The sequence below is a fragment of the Gekko japonicus genome, unplaced genomic scaffold, assembly GCF_001447785.1.
Source record: "Gekko japonicus isolate JY-2015 unplaced genomic scaffold, Gekko_japonicus_V1.1 scaffold1347, whole genome shotgun sequence".
Lineage (NCBI taxonomy): Eukaryota > Metazoa > Chordata > Lepidosauria > Squamata > Gekkonidae > Gekko > Gekko japonicus.
The window spans coordinates 211980-227105 of record NW_015171544.1 but is presented as its reverse complement, the minus strand read 5'-3'; the positions used below and the strand labels follow the sequence as shown (position 1 = coordinate 227105).

The following is a 15126-nucleotide window of genomic DNA, read 5'->3' as shown; positions in this document are numbered from 1 at the left end:
ATGGTCAGGGACCTACTTACCGGAGGGACCGCTGTTCCCCACACGTTCCCCAGGGGGCACTAAGATCTGGATCCTAACACCGTCTGGCCCTTCTAGGCCCTAAAGAAGCCAGGCTAGCCGTGACGAGGGCCAGGGCCTTCTCTGTGGTGGCCCCGCACTGGTGGAATGAGCTCCCGGAGGACATCAGGGCCCTGTGGGACTTTTTACAGTTCTGCAGGGCCTGTAAAACAGAGCTCTTCCACCAGGCTTTTAATTAAGTGGCCGCTGGTAATATCATGGCCCTGGCCCTAACATCAGCACCGAAGTAACACCAGCACTGAAGTAATACCTGATAGCCTGGCAAGGAACCTGGAATATGGCGATCGTTATATCTGGATGCCGAAAGAATGCCACCATTGTTTATTGTTTACTGTATTGCTAGCATTTTGCACTTTGTTGTGTTTTTAACTGTTTTATCTGTTTTACTATTTATACAATGTATTTTTATATATGACTGTAAGCCACCCTGAACCTACCTTCGCGGGGAGGGTGGGATATAAATTAAATAAATAAATAAATAAATTTAGAGTATGGAATGCCATTAAACCTTCCTAACAACACTGCTGATGGCAAGGCATTCACATGTGCAAGCGTAAATGCCCGTCTATATTTAGGAAGAGATAAATCAGACAAATAGTTTGGCATTTTTATTGGGGGAAGGATACCAACTGAATTGGGTCCAGTTCACAGCTACTCATTGTTTCTATCATATCACTGGCGTTTCTCAAACATAATAATTTGAAGTTCAACATATGAGCCCAATCCCTCATATGAGGATCCAGCATAACTAATCCAAGAAGACCTAATTCTAAATTCAATTTCAACATCCTATTTTTCAAATTAAATGCTGTCACCTAAGGCTTTGTTTCAAAAGACATAGGGTATACATGGACTATTTCTCCAGCTGTTTGTACTTCTAATTATTTGTTCTCTCTTTTTAAAGTTATCTACACTTTGAGTGTTCTGAAAAAGGTCTTGTCTTTGCCTAGGCATGCCTGTTGTCCTGGCCCAAGAAGTGGAGTCTGTTCTAATTGGTGCTGCTATCCTTGGAGCTTGTGCTTCTGGAGATTTTGCTTCACTGCAGGTACATGATCATGGAGGGTCTGGAAGTGAAAACTTGACTTCTGCATTTTTCTGTCTTACATCAAATTGCAAGTTACATTCATAACAACATTGGATGCTTGCAGTCTCATCTCTGTTTATTAGGTTGGTCTCTTTAGGTTAACTAAGAAGATGCATCATGCAGCCAGTCATAAAAGGACCTAGTTGTTTAGGGCAGAAAAGGCTTGAAATATTAGGGATAAGAGTTCACCATTAAGTTGAAGACCAACTGAATTTATTTTTATAGACTGATTTTGTAAGGGATCACTGCATATGTATTTTTATACAGTCCTCCATATTTCTGCATTAGAAAGACAGAAGTCATTCAGAGATTTTTCCACATGACTCATGAACTGACTGACACTGTATCTGAAGTGTGTTTAATTGCTTACCAAAAACAATGAAATGTGCAGTTGAAGCAGTAAGCCTTTGCAATGGCTAGTGAGGAACTGCTGTGTAAGGTGGCATAATGCCATGACTTGGTAAAGTACATTTATATCATTGGGATTTCTCATTTTTTTGCAATAATATGGTAAAGGTTCTGTTTGTCCATGTTGACCAAATCAAGAATAGCCAGCCATTTCCTTCATTGGGTGCACTGTTTAGAAAGAACAATGTTTCCTGAAAATGTAATAGAGTGGCCATCTTTGAATTGTATTCATTGTTTCTTCTCACAAAGGATCTCTCTCCTAAATTTGTTTTCAGTACTATAATATTTGTATGATACTTATTGACCTCATTAGGCAACTTCTGTAGTTGTTTCTGAATAACATGCTGCCTAAAAGGAGAATGTTTTACTTTGTAGAATGCCTCTATAATAAGAGAATTCCCACAGTCGCTTGCTCCTGTTGGGAACAGTATACTCTTCACTAAAGAGAAAACTGATTTTGTTTCTTTTTGGCTGTGATCCTGTACACACTTACTGTCCTGAACACAAACAAGTCCAATTGAAAACTTTGGGGCTTCATTCTGGTTGACATACCTTGGATTGCACTGTTCCGATGATGAGGCAGCGCTCAAATGAATAGATCCCTGCTCGAAATTTCTCACCTGTGTTTTTAGCACTCTGGATTTCTGAGAATTAATTGAAAGATTAAGACCGAGGATAAATTCTTCATTTCATTTTGAAGTGCAGTTATCATAGCTTTGCTGCAATAGACTGCTGGAAGACAGCTGTAGATAGATAGCTTATTAGAAGAGTCTTATTTCATCCAGCTGCAAACAGTGTGATAGCTACTTCTGCCTAAGAAAAGCCCACTAATTAGAAAGTGATCATTTTCTCATAGGGCCAAACTATACATGATGCTGGGAAGGCATGTTAGGATCCCTTTATGTTAGGTCAGCCTCAAAAAAAAAGTCATGGGAGAATGGAGAAGGACAGCATTGTGGATTGTGGCCACAAGCTAAGGAAGGTGTGATTTGAGTCATCCCCCTGTCCCATTTCTTCCATTGAAAATGGCCTAATTGGGCTGTTTTTAGTTCATTGAGTTAATTTCAGTTGGGAAACAGTGAAGGAGGGACATGTCCCCTTCCCTGGGACATGGCTCTGATTCATATCAGGCCTGCCTACATCTGTTTCGTAAATGTAAATTACACATTATAGGGGATCTAATAATAAGTTCCCAGGTTTATGTGTAGTTTGGCCTTTAGTGCATGGCATAGGACAGATACTGGTATCCATTTGCAGTAAGATTATAGTGAGGAGGCTGCCTCTCTCTTGTACTGAGAAATCCTCCTAAGCAAATTTACTTAGCAGTAAGGCTGAATTCAGTCATGTGCCTGTTTGTGCATTATCAGTTTTTACATCTTTGGGTCCCCAGTATGCAAGGAAATCAGCAAATACTGTTCAGAGCACAAATACAAATTCAGAGCACAGTATCATCATCATCATCTCGCCCAATCCCTGCTACTGCAGGGCTCTGCATAATATACAACATTTGAGAAAAACATCAAAACTGTAGAATAAAATGTACCAACAGTAGTAATACAGCAAATCTAAAAGAATCAGATGGCAAAGTTTCACAAATTCTTATTCCGGACTGCGGCCACCTCATGGGTGGGGGAAAGAGGAATAGAGCAGTCTGGAGAGGAGGAGAGTATGCCAGCCAGAATGAAAACAGTTGTTGTCTTCAACCAGATTCCTGGCAGAACATCTTTGTGTTACAAGCTCTGTGGAATTGCATAAGGTCTTGCCGGGCCCTAATGGTGTTCAGCAGAGAGTTCCACCAGGTTGGGGCCCGGACCGAAAATGCCTTGGCTCTGGTCGGGGACAGCTAGATATCTTTGGGGCCATGGATCTTCAGCAGATTGCTATCCAAGGAGCGTAACTCTCTCCCAGGGACATACTGGAGGAGACGGTCCCACAGATGCATTGGTCCCTGTCAGCTCAAGGCCTTGAAGGTCAGCACCAGAACCTTGAACTTGACTCAGTATTCCATTGGAAGCCAGTGCAGCTAGCGCAGCACAGGTTATATATGTGCCGTCTGTGATGTTCCCGTCAGGACCTGTGCTGCCGCATTCTAGATCAGCTGAAGCTTCCGGATCAATCTCAAGGGCAGGCCAATGTAAAGTGAGTTACAGTAGCCTGAAGGTGATGGTTGCGTGGATTACCATAGCTAGGTTAGGATGCGAGAGGAAAGGGACCAATTGCCAAATGTAAAGTGAGTTACAGTAGCCTGAAGGTGATGGTTGCATGGATTACCATGGCTAGGTTAGGATGCAAGAGGAAAGGGACCAATGGCCAAGTCTGGCGCAGATGGAAAAATGCTAGCCTGACAATATGCATGACTTGGGCCTCCATATTCAAGGAAGCATCCAAAATCATGCCCAAGCTCTTGACAGACTACACTGGTGTCAATAGCGCCCCATCAAAAGGGGAAGTCTATGCCCCAGCCCCAAAGCCCCCCCCCCAAGCCACATAACATCTGACTTGTTGAATTCAGTCTCAACCTGCCCTTTTTTAACCACCCCACCATGGCCTCCAAGCTACATTTTACGGGACAGTATCTGGGTGGCCATCCAATAACAGATACAGCTGGGTGTCATCAGCATACTGGTGGCACCCAAGCCTGAAACTCCATGCCAGCTGGTCGATATGTTTAAAACATAAAATATATGTTTAAAACCACAGTATAAAGTAGAGTAGATTACGTATGTTCATAAGTCCCACTAATTTGAGTAGAATGTACTTCCAAATCAACGTATTTGGCTACATTTTTAAAACATAGTTAACTGATAGACTTTTCCGAATGACCCTATTTGTATCATTATCTACTTTATAAAAGAGGAACAGAGAAAATTATTTGATGTGCTAAAGGGACTTTCTTCCTAAATATCATATTTCATCCTATTTGTTATCAGATCTTTCCAATATTTTTAAATACAGAGTTCCACACACATGGTGGGGAAGGGGGTTAACTTTTCCACTCATGTATGTTTTCACCAATTAAAACCAATCTAGTTCCCCACCCATGTTATTAGCCTTAGGAGGAAAAAGGGGTTGGCAAAAGATGAGAGGGGAAGGGTTAGTTTTGACCGATCAAACTGTAGTGCTTCATTAGTTAAGCCTCCTCTCCATGCCCTGTGCAGCTATTGATCCACTGGGGTACTGCTTGTCTGCTATTTCTATATAAAAACTACTGGGAAGTTCTGATTATGGATACCACCAACCTCTTGTCTTCTTATTCCCTTAATATTCCAGACATCTTGCTCAATAATGTTTGAAACTGAGTTTGCTATAAAAAGGGGATGTCAGTCATAAGGATTAGGAACCTTAGCCAGCTCTTTAGGGGTCCCCAGTGTGATCTGCTGGTTGTCACCTCTTCTACACACATGAGTGAGCATGTTCAAAACTATGAACCTGATGCTTTTAGCCAGGGGTCATTTCCTGCGGGAGCGCACAGGAGCGGAGCTCCGGCAGTAAGGAGCCGAAGGGGCAGGCACATGCAACAAGCCCCGCCCCCTCCTCCCAACAGCCCTTAGTCGGGCCACAAGGCGCAAGAAGCAGCCAGGTAAGTTGCAGAGCCCCCCCTCGGCCCGCCTTCAGGTACAAACTCTCTCTCCTCTGTGAGGGCAGATCTGTGTGCTCCCCCCCCATAGCTAGCAATCCAAAACAGTCCAGTGGAGCCTAAGTGGTGGGTGTTGCCTTCTGACACACTTCTAGTGATGCCAGGGGGTGTGGCATATGCAAATAAGTTATGCAAATAAGTTATGCTAATGAGCTCCTGCACCTCTTTTTCTACGAAATGACCCTTGCTTTTAGCAGACCAAAGAAGCTGATGGCTGCTCATTCATTCCCTAGCAATACCCTGTTTCTCTCCTCTTTCCCCTGAATTGCGAACAAGCATGGCAGATAGTAATGTATGGCTGCGAGAGTTGGCCTATAAGGAAGTCCGAGCGCCGAAGAATAGATTCTTTTGAATTATGGTGCTCTTGAGTTACAAGTTATTACAACACTCAAGACAATGGAACCCCCAGAATTTGATATTGGTTTCTTATCTCACTACACATGCTAATATCATTCAGTTCTTGCATTTGTTGCAAACTCTTATTTTGCTGTATGTTAATTTGTTGCTATTCACAGGTCTTACCAATCTCCTTCATCCAGTCTTAGCTATATTTACTGTCCAGTTACTTATGCATCTTGACTCTAATTGGCCTTTCCTGGCAATCACTCACTCACAACTTTAATGCCAGTAGCTCACAAATTAGAATTTTTGCTCACAAGATTGGTGGTTGGTGACTTCTGTTTTAATGTATCTGAAGAACTGTGCGTGCACATGAAAATTTATACCCAGAATGAAACTTTGTTTGTCTTAAAGGTGCCACTGGACTCAAACATTATTTTGCCAGATTTCTTTGGGAGTAAAAAACTTTAACTTGAAAACATCACCTTTAAGTAAGAAATTAGAACAACCATCTCTAGTGCCTGGCCTTCATATGTTGCTTTTCAGAGTCACCAGACTGCCTTAGTTTTCTTTTACCTCTGTGTGTTCGACCTCCCCACCCCAGTGTCCCATGGCAAAAGAAAATGATACAATGCATGCATACCACAATTTCACACACAGTGCTCAAGAGGAACTATGTTTCTCCCTTTTAATCTCTGGATTATCTCTTGAGTCTCAGGAGAGGAAAAGAAAATCCTGTCTGAACATACTTTTTGCTATTTAATTTTCATTTCAACCCTGCCTTCCTTCTCTTTTACCTTCGTGGTCATATCTCTTCTTTCCTAGACATATTGTAAAACAGACCACCTGTGTCCAGTTTGGTACACTTGAGATTTTTTTGTGGATGGCTTGTTGCTCTATAGAAATGATTACCATATAGCCAGATGCTAGGGACTTTATTCTGCTGAGTTAATTTAGGATTTGAAATCTTTGGTGATTTTTATATAAATACTTGTAAGCAAAGTGCTTTCCAAGTGCTATCTTCATTTTCCAAAACTTTTTTCATGTTGGTCACAGGTAAAACTGCCCAATACAGTTTGTAAATGGGGTTATTATATACTTTCAGGTGAGGAAGTGGGGCCTAGGGGTACAATGCCAGTAAGTCAGTGTCTGTCATGGTGAACAAAGATCTCCCACTACCAAGTTTCATCCAGATTGTCAGATGAAAATGGATCCTGTGTGAGCAGAAGTACTGGCCATTCTTCTCCTGCTTCCATTACCAGGTACCTGATTGATCGCACAAGATTTCAGTGAGTTTTTAGGAAGAAACCACATATTCCGCCTCCACTGTCTTCAGAACCCATCTACTGCTTCGCTTTTGCTAAGGCAGGTTCTTCTTTTGTAATGCAGAAATTGCTGTCAAGAGGAAAGCGCTAATCTTTCCACCATGCAGTACCTTTCTCCTCTGACCTCCAGTTACTTTCCCATATAGTCCAAGTCCCTGACCTCTCTTTGGGACAGAGAAGTGGATCTGGAACTGGTGCTGGAGGCTGGGGACTGAATGAGGAAACAAAGGAGTTGGGTGCCTTTTTCCTGCCTGTTTCTTCTCTATTAGAAACAGTGTGTTGGTTACAGGAGAGGATTCACTCCCACTCAGTCTGTCCCTGAGGACCCCAGCCACCAGGAGAAGCATTCTGGGGGGAGGCATTTTGGGCTGCAGTGGAAGGGGAAAGGGCAAAAGTTACATTCCATGAATGGAAATATATTCTGTAGGATCCAAGGCTTTGTCCTATTAGTCCTATATCTTAAGGGGGAAGGTTTGAAAGTTAGGTTTTAGAAATGGAACCATTATTTCACTCTCAGTTTAATTGGAAAAGATACAGTCCCTAGGCTAGGAAAGCATCCTGTTCATATTACTCTATAGCTGTATTTTATCAAAATGTAAAAATCTTATTTGGCAATCTTCCAGTTTTAGTCTTTACAATTCACCATTCCAGAAAGAGTATCTACACTTGGGACCATAATTATTGTTGTATTAGAAAAATCAAGAACCTGCAGGTTTTCTTTTTTACTATACATTAAAGTCAGTACAGTTATGCAAATGAGGTCTAATGACTAGTTTTCATTTTAGTTTAACTCCTTGAGGTAGACTTTGGTTGCTAAGAAGGCAAGAACTGTATACTAAGGGAATGGGGACAGACTGCCAACATTTTACCAGAGCCACTAAAATAGTTGAAATACAACGTTAAGTGGAGAGAGCATGACATTTATAAGCTGATTTATATCTCAGTAGCATTTCTCCTCAAAGTCTAGAGGATGGACCAGTTCTTCGTTAGTAGGCTTTTTCCATTGTGAACATTTGGTATTCTTCACAATAGCAATGTCCACTAACACATCACTTATAAGGTAAAACAGTTAATTTTAAAAATGTATTTCTCCATGAAAAGATGTCCAGTGACAATTGTGTTGTCCAGGACAATTTGGCTGCAATTTAAAGAGGCCTGGTTGTTTAAACTGTAAGCAAAGACTGCAATTTCTGCTTGATTTGCAAGCAATGGGCTTGAGCCTGTGTAGCATCCTTGAATGTGAATGGAATGTTCCTATACAGCTGAGGTACCTACCTGTGGAATATCTCCCAACCCATAAAGGAAGCTCAGTTTGTCACCAGACCATATAGTTTGGCTATGGTATCTTGCATATTTATTCATATATATTCCTATATGACCCTTATTCTCAGTCCAATTTGATAAGTGCTGGATTTTTTAAATAGTTCAGTGCATTTATGTAAGTTTTGTGAGCACAGGGACACACACAGATCTCTTAGAAACCCAAGACACTTAGAAACCCAGGCCCCACCCCCAATGAGAAATTGTGCCACCATAATTTGCATCTTAGATTTTGCACATGTATAGGCAAGCTGTTCTACACAGAGGAGATTCTGCATCTGCATTAGTGGTTGGAGTATTTGAGTTCAAGGAGGTTGCCTCTAACGTATAAGTCATGGGTTGGCTTTAGCTGGTTGCTTTTGACAAGGTATGAACTATGGAATGCAGATGCTAGCTGCTTTCCATTACCACATTTCTAGGGTTGGTATGTGGGATGAATTCTCTGATCTGTAAAAATGCCCACTCTCTTGTTGAAGCTTTGCAACCAATATTCACCTAAGCATTATTAAATATATTCTCTTACGGTTTAAAATGTTCTGTGCATACAGGTTCATCCTGTTAATGAGCTAATTATTAAGTTGTAGAGCCCCAATTGGCTACTTCAAATCAAGCAAATACAGGAGCCAAGTCAAAATTTCTCAGAAGCAGGACACAAAGCCTTTCAAAACTTTTCAAGGTGGAAACCAAGCTCTCTGCTGATCTTTTATGTATCTGCTTACACTGAAAAGAAGAAAGGTCTAGGCATTCATTGATGACTAAACAGGCTACATTAGAAGAAGCACTAAGATTACTTGTTTCTGTTGAATTAGTCAAAATCTCCCTCACCTCAATAAAAGAAAAACCAGATTCTTCTATATAAACTAGGATGATACAGTAATTAGTTGCTGTAATCATCTTGTGTAAACACCACACTGGAAGAAAGAAGTTATGAATCATTCTGTTGGCTTGTTGCTAATGCACCTTTTATTAAAAGTCTCCCGTAGTGTCAAGAACTGCTCTTTTAATCATTGGGTGAACATTGGGGGAAGAAGGAAGAGATGGAGGTTCTGGAAAGTTGGACTGACAGAGAGCTAGGCTAAGATGCTTTAATCTTCTTCTTTCATTCCTTGCCGAAGGAGCAGGGTTAAGTTCACACTCCTATGTTGTGAGTCTATAATTTAGAAGTGTGTTTATTAAAAACATCTTGCATAAAACTGATTTGGTTTTTTTTAATATGGAGAGATGTTCTGATTTTCTGTTTGTGAAAGTGAATGCAGTTAGTACTTGTCCCTTTAGGGGCAGAAATTGCCTTGTTATCTACAGAGGAAACAGGGAAATGGCCATATTCTATGCAGGAGTCCTTTTCATAACACACAATCAGTTGTCCTGGAGCTAGATTCAAGTCCAATAGCACCTTCGAAGGATCTGATGAAGGGCACTTTGACTCTCAAAAGCTTATGTCCCCCCCCTCCCCGCCGCCAAATCTTGTTGGTCTCTTAATGTGCTCCTGGACTTGAATCGAGTCTTTCTACTGCAGACCTGTATGAAATAAAAGCAAAGCTAATTTTGTAACAATTCAAGGCCAAAAATATACTTGCCTCTGGCAGTTGTTTAAATTTGCTAACAAACATTCAAATATAATTCTTTAAAGAAATCCATTATTATGTTTCTAGCACACCTACATAACTACTTACAAAGTCCGTCAAGATCAGTAAATATTAATGCAACTGAAAATGATAGATTTCCTCATGAGACTGATGCTTAATCCATTTAACTGTACGAAAATTAGTATAACATGCATTTAGTACCTTTCTGGAATTTCAGTCAGATGATTCCTTCTGAAGTTCACAGTGGTTACTGGATTGCTCCCTACTGTGTTAAATATGTCTTCTGGTATTACAGTTGTCTGTTTCTCACTAAATCTAGTTTAGAATATGTTTACTTGTAAGTATCACTTACTAGACAGGTTTATTTCAGCATAGGTAGGCATAACAACTGGCTTTTCTACCAGTATGCTTTCAGATACCATTCAAGGTGCTGGCTTTGGCTTGTAAAGCCAACAAATTTGCTAGAGTTATTTTTATTAATAGTTTGTGAGATAGATACCTTTCTGTCAGTGATCATAGTGAAGGTGGTCTATCCATTCTCTGTTGTAAAATAGTTAATTTGTGATAACTCTGATAGAAACAGCAAAATGATGGTTTCAGATCTAAAGGTGAACCGTTTGCACTGTAGTTGAAGGGTGCTGGAGGATCCTCTACTTGTGCAGTCAGCCATTTTAACACCAGTTTAAACACTGGTTTTACCACTTGTAAAAATTTTATGTGCACATGTGAAAAAGTGTACTTAGTCCTGCACATGACACAGTATTGCAAAACCTATGCATTTGGTCTGGCATAACTTTGTGGTGTAGCTAAGTATCTTTTGGTTCTGAAATGAATCAAACCATTGTATGGACTTTGTGTTAGATTTTTAAGCATAGAATATAGCTCTGCTCCTGTTAAACTTTTCCTTTGTGAGATGATAATGGGTGGACAATTTATGCATTCCTTGGCTAGAGTAGCTGCCCTGGAGGAGTGAAGGGAGGATCCAACTCTTTCATTATAAGTCTTAGAGAGTTCAGCAACTGCAGCGTGGCTTTACCCTAACGTGATGTTTTCACAAACAGGCGATGGAAGATCAGTAGATTCATGTGCCACTGCTGTTTACTGACACATGATACAGGTTGACATCTGTTGCCCTTCTCGCTTGCTGAGCACTTGCTTTGCTTTATTTATGGTTAACATTTCCACTTTGCTGTGTGCAGTAGTACCAAAAGTAAAGCTCTCTTTTCTTGTGCTCATTCAGTAGAGTATCAGTGGATCTCCCATCATTTGCTAGGTTTCCCAACATTCAATCAGTCTAGTTTGAAATAAATAAGAAAACGGAGAGTATGCTACTAGCATAAGCTCAGTCTCTGAAACGTCTCAAGGAAAATGCTGTGTTAGGTGTTGTCATACATTTGATGTATTATCAGATTAGTACATGCTGTACTGTTGGGTTTTGTTAGCTGCCACTCTGAATGAATTGCAACCATTTTATACCGCTAAAAATGTATAGGTATAACCTATCTAAGGAAAGCCAAAGTCTAACAGTAGGTCATAATTTCTGCAGACCACAATGCAAAGTCCAAAAGTAATCAGTTGGTATAAAACATAATCAGTTGTTTTATTTGGGCCCATCATTGCTGAGGCCCTGACTTGACTAATAATTAATCAGTGGTATTTGTTATGAAAATCTGATCAGAGTCTAGGTGAAAATAACACTTGGCTCATAATCTCCTTGAGTTGGCAAGATGTTAGAGCTTCAGTCACTGGCCTCAGTTGAGTAATCTACATCAACAGGAAAGGAAAATGTCACAGAGGCTCAGCAGTGATGAAGCAGAAATTTTTGTAGTTTTCTCTGAATCCCTGAGGAAAACATCGTCTTGGCCAAACATAATGTCAGACACTAACACTTGATGCCTATGACCAGCAATGAACTCTATGAGTTTGCTGAGACCAGTATCCAACTTCAGAATGGTTCTGTCAGAGTGATCCCTATTATATTTACTCACAAATAAGTCCCTAAATATTCTATTCAGGGAGACTCCCTAGCAAGTGATAAGAATTGTGTTCTTGGACTTTCTAGACTGAATGGCTGTGAACAAGAGTAGCAGTGAAGCAACTTGAGGAGCACACCCTCTTCCCTCAACCACTGTGCACTGGGGCATTCCCTTCCTATTTTTTCTACATCTGGGCACTTTGTCCACACACCTTAACCTTTCTATTTCTTTTCCCACCCTGCTCAGTTCGTATAACTACATCCACCAGTTCAAGTTCTTTTTCATTTTATTTTAACATGTTTTGCAGTCCTCCTCAGATTTTGACATAAGACCTTCTTGATCTGTGGATAGTGGGTATTCGTCACTCCAGTGAAGTAATTAAAGGCAACACACATTTGCATCCCAATCCTAAGCACTTTCTGATGCAATGAGCCTGTTTGACAATTTTGTGCATTTTGGATCACAACCTTACAGCTGATTCAGTATGGCAAGCTGGACAGTGACCATGAGCACATGAGCACCACTTGTGTGAAGAAGTTCTCAGGTTAAAAAAAAAGTCCTTGCTCCTGCAAAGTTCATATGTCTGCAGAGGCTGTGGTGAAAGCCATCACCCTACACACACATCTCAAGTAGTACAATTCTGTGGGAACTTAATATACCATACGTGAAGTGGCTTTCACTCTACCAGAGGCCAATCTTTTATTTCTTCAGTAGTTGCTAATCCTATGCATGTAGCATCAGAACTTGAAGAAAAGTTACTGACACCCTGATCCTAAAAACAATTCCCTTTGAAGTCACATATTTGTTAAAAATGATGGGATGAAGTGCATTTCTGCATGTTACAATTTTTATACAGGGAACACCAAGATACCATCAGTGTTTCCCTATACAGTGGAGGTATTATAAATAACCACATGTACAATTTTTAACCATGGCCATATAAATATCTAGAAACTGCAGTAGGGCCATCTCTGATGCATCTCTGAGAGCCAATTCGGTGTAGTGGTTAAGAGTGCGGACTCTAATCTGGGAGAACCGGGTTTGATTCCCCACTCCTCCACATGCAGCTGCTGGCATGACCTTGGGTCAGTCATGAGTTCTTTCAGAGCTGTTCTCTCAAGGGCAGTTCTTGAGAGAGCTCTCTCAGCCCCACCTACTTCACAGGGTGTCTGTGGTAGGGAGGGGAAGGGAAAGGGATTGTAGGACTTCTTCTTCTGTCTGCACTGTGTGTGTGTCCTACAGGAAGCACTGTAGATAGTAGTGGTGTTTCCCACAGTAATCATAATGTGCATGGCAGTCTTTAATTCCATGTAATGCATTTTGAACGGGATGTTACAATAAAATAGTTTGAGCATCCTATTTATGCCTCATGCTGTAAATCTTCCCTGGTACAGACAGTGAGGTTGCTATTTAAATAAAACATGTAAATCACTGAAGATTGTTGTTCCAGAATAAACTGATTTTCCCAATTGACTTAAAACATACATCGATTACATAAAAATGGCTCTAAGTTGTATTCCCAAAAGGTGGCTATATTAAAGCAATAATGTTATCTTCCTTTGATTTGCTTCAAAACTAATAAACGTGATGATTCTTTTAAAGCCTCTGAATCTTGCATAATGTTATATGTTCCGTATGGAGGCACACTTTCTACTACGGCAATTAAAACCACTCTTTGTACGGCTGATAAAATAGTGCAGTTATTAAAGTGAGGGTAGGGCAATCCGGTTTCTTTATAGCAGATCCAAGTTAGCTGTCTCTCTCTTCAGAGTGTGCCTTCTCTAATTATGTCTGCTGTATTACAGGCAAATTGAATAGTCTGGCCACCCTCCCCTCTAGCTAAGTTGAAGAGAAACTTCAAGACATACACAAGAGAGTAGGAAACTCAATCCACCTCATTAATTCCCCATCTGGGATCTGAACTCTTGCTATGCCAGTGTAGGAGATCAGAGTGTTCTGTAAGGAAACACAGGCATGTAGAGTCAGTGCAAGATGTCTGAAATGCCTGAGGTTTTTTAAAATGAATTTTTTTCAAGGGACACGATGATTACTGTGCATGCACATTTGACACCAGCCATCTGAACCACTAGGATATACTTCAACAAGCTTGGTCCATAGGGAAGTTTGCTACCTTGCATGTACAAGTTTTGCTCTTTATCCTGAGTTAAGTTTCAATTCTCAGTTTCTTCATAGAGCAGAAAGTCCTACTGAAATCGATGGGGATGACTTCAAAATAAATGTACGAATAGCCCAAGCGCACCTTTGTTACATCACTGCTCAAGTAAAGCCTTCTATGTGTTATATCTATGCTGGCCTTTTTTGTGCTGTATCTGTGTCCTGTACAATATTAATTCCTGTCATCTGCCACACTTCTAACTTTCCTTTTCCTTGGAATAAAGTAACATACAGAGCTGTTTCAAATATCTCTGGAGGTTGAACACTGAGTTACTGCTGGATGGCTAATTGTTTCCCTTTAAAATATTGTGTTCATGGCAATGTGAATTGGTTTAAAAGTTCTGTCTGATGTCTTTGATCTGTGAAGGCTCGCTCTCATATGCAAATCATAAGCATACATGTCTGAACCTACCCATGATTTATAGGCAGTGTAGTTACAGGATAAGGTAAGAAGGATTCCTTTAAGCAGTGGAAAGCTAGTCTCAGTGAGGTTGATAAAAGGGAACACAGGCTGTGGCAAATAAAATGCAAGTCTGTGATCAGGCAGGCAAAAAGGGAATATGAGAAGCATATAGCAAAAAACATAAAGACCAACAATAAAATTTTCTTCAAATGCATTAGAAGCAGGAAACCAGCTAGGGATGCAGTGGGGCCCTTGGATGACCAAGGGGTAAAAGGAATACTGAAGGATGATAGGGAAATGGCTGAGAAGCTGAATGCATTTTTTGCTTCTGTCTTCACTGTGGAATATGAGAAGTGCTTGCCCACTCCAGAACCGCTGATTGCGGGAGGGGTGTTGAAAGACCTGAGTCAGATTGAGGTGATGAGAGAGGAGGTCCTATGACTGATAGACAACTTAAAAACAGATAAATCACCAGGCCCGGATGGCATACATCTGAGAGTTCAGAAAGAAATCAAATGTGAACTTGTGGATCTCCTGACAAAAATATGTAATCTTTCATTAAAATCTGCCTCCATCTGCCTGAGGACTGGAAGGTAGCTAATGTCACTCCCATCTTTAAAAAGGGTTCCAGAGGAGATCCGGGAAATTACAGGCCAGTCAGTCTGACATTGATACCGGGTAAGTTGGTGGAAACCATTATTAAGGAAAACTGTTATTAAGGAAAGAATTAGTAGGCACATTGATGAACAAAAACTATTGAGGCAGACTCAGTGTGGGTTCTGTAAGGGAAGATCT

At 40.7% G+C, this 15126-nt stretch overlaps 1 protein-coding gene across 1 annotated transcript in view; it reads left to right on the top strand.

Annotated features, from left to right (window-relative positions):
• The window catches only part of FGGY (FGGY carbohydrate kinase domain containing), a 253617-nt gene that overhangs the window by 190307 nt on the left and 48184 nt on the right, over positions 1 to 15126 (top strand). The window contains exon 14 of the mRNA XM_015419670.1: positions 1029 to 1123. Coding sequence (XP_015275156.1) covers positions 1029 to 1123 — 95 coding nt within the window. The remainder of the gene's footprint in view (positions 1 to 1028; positions 1124 to 15126) is intronic.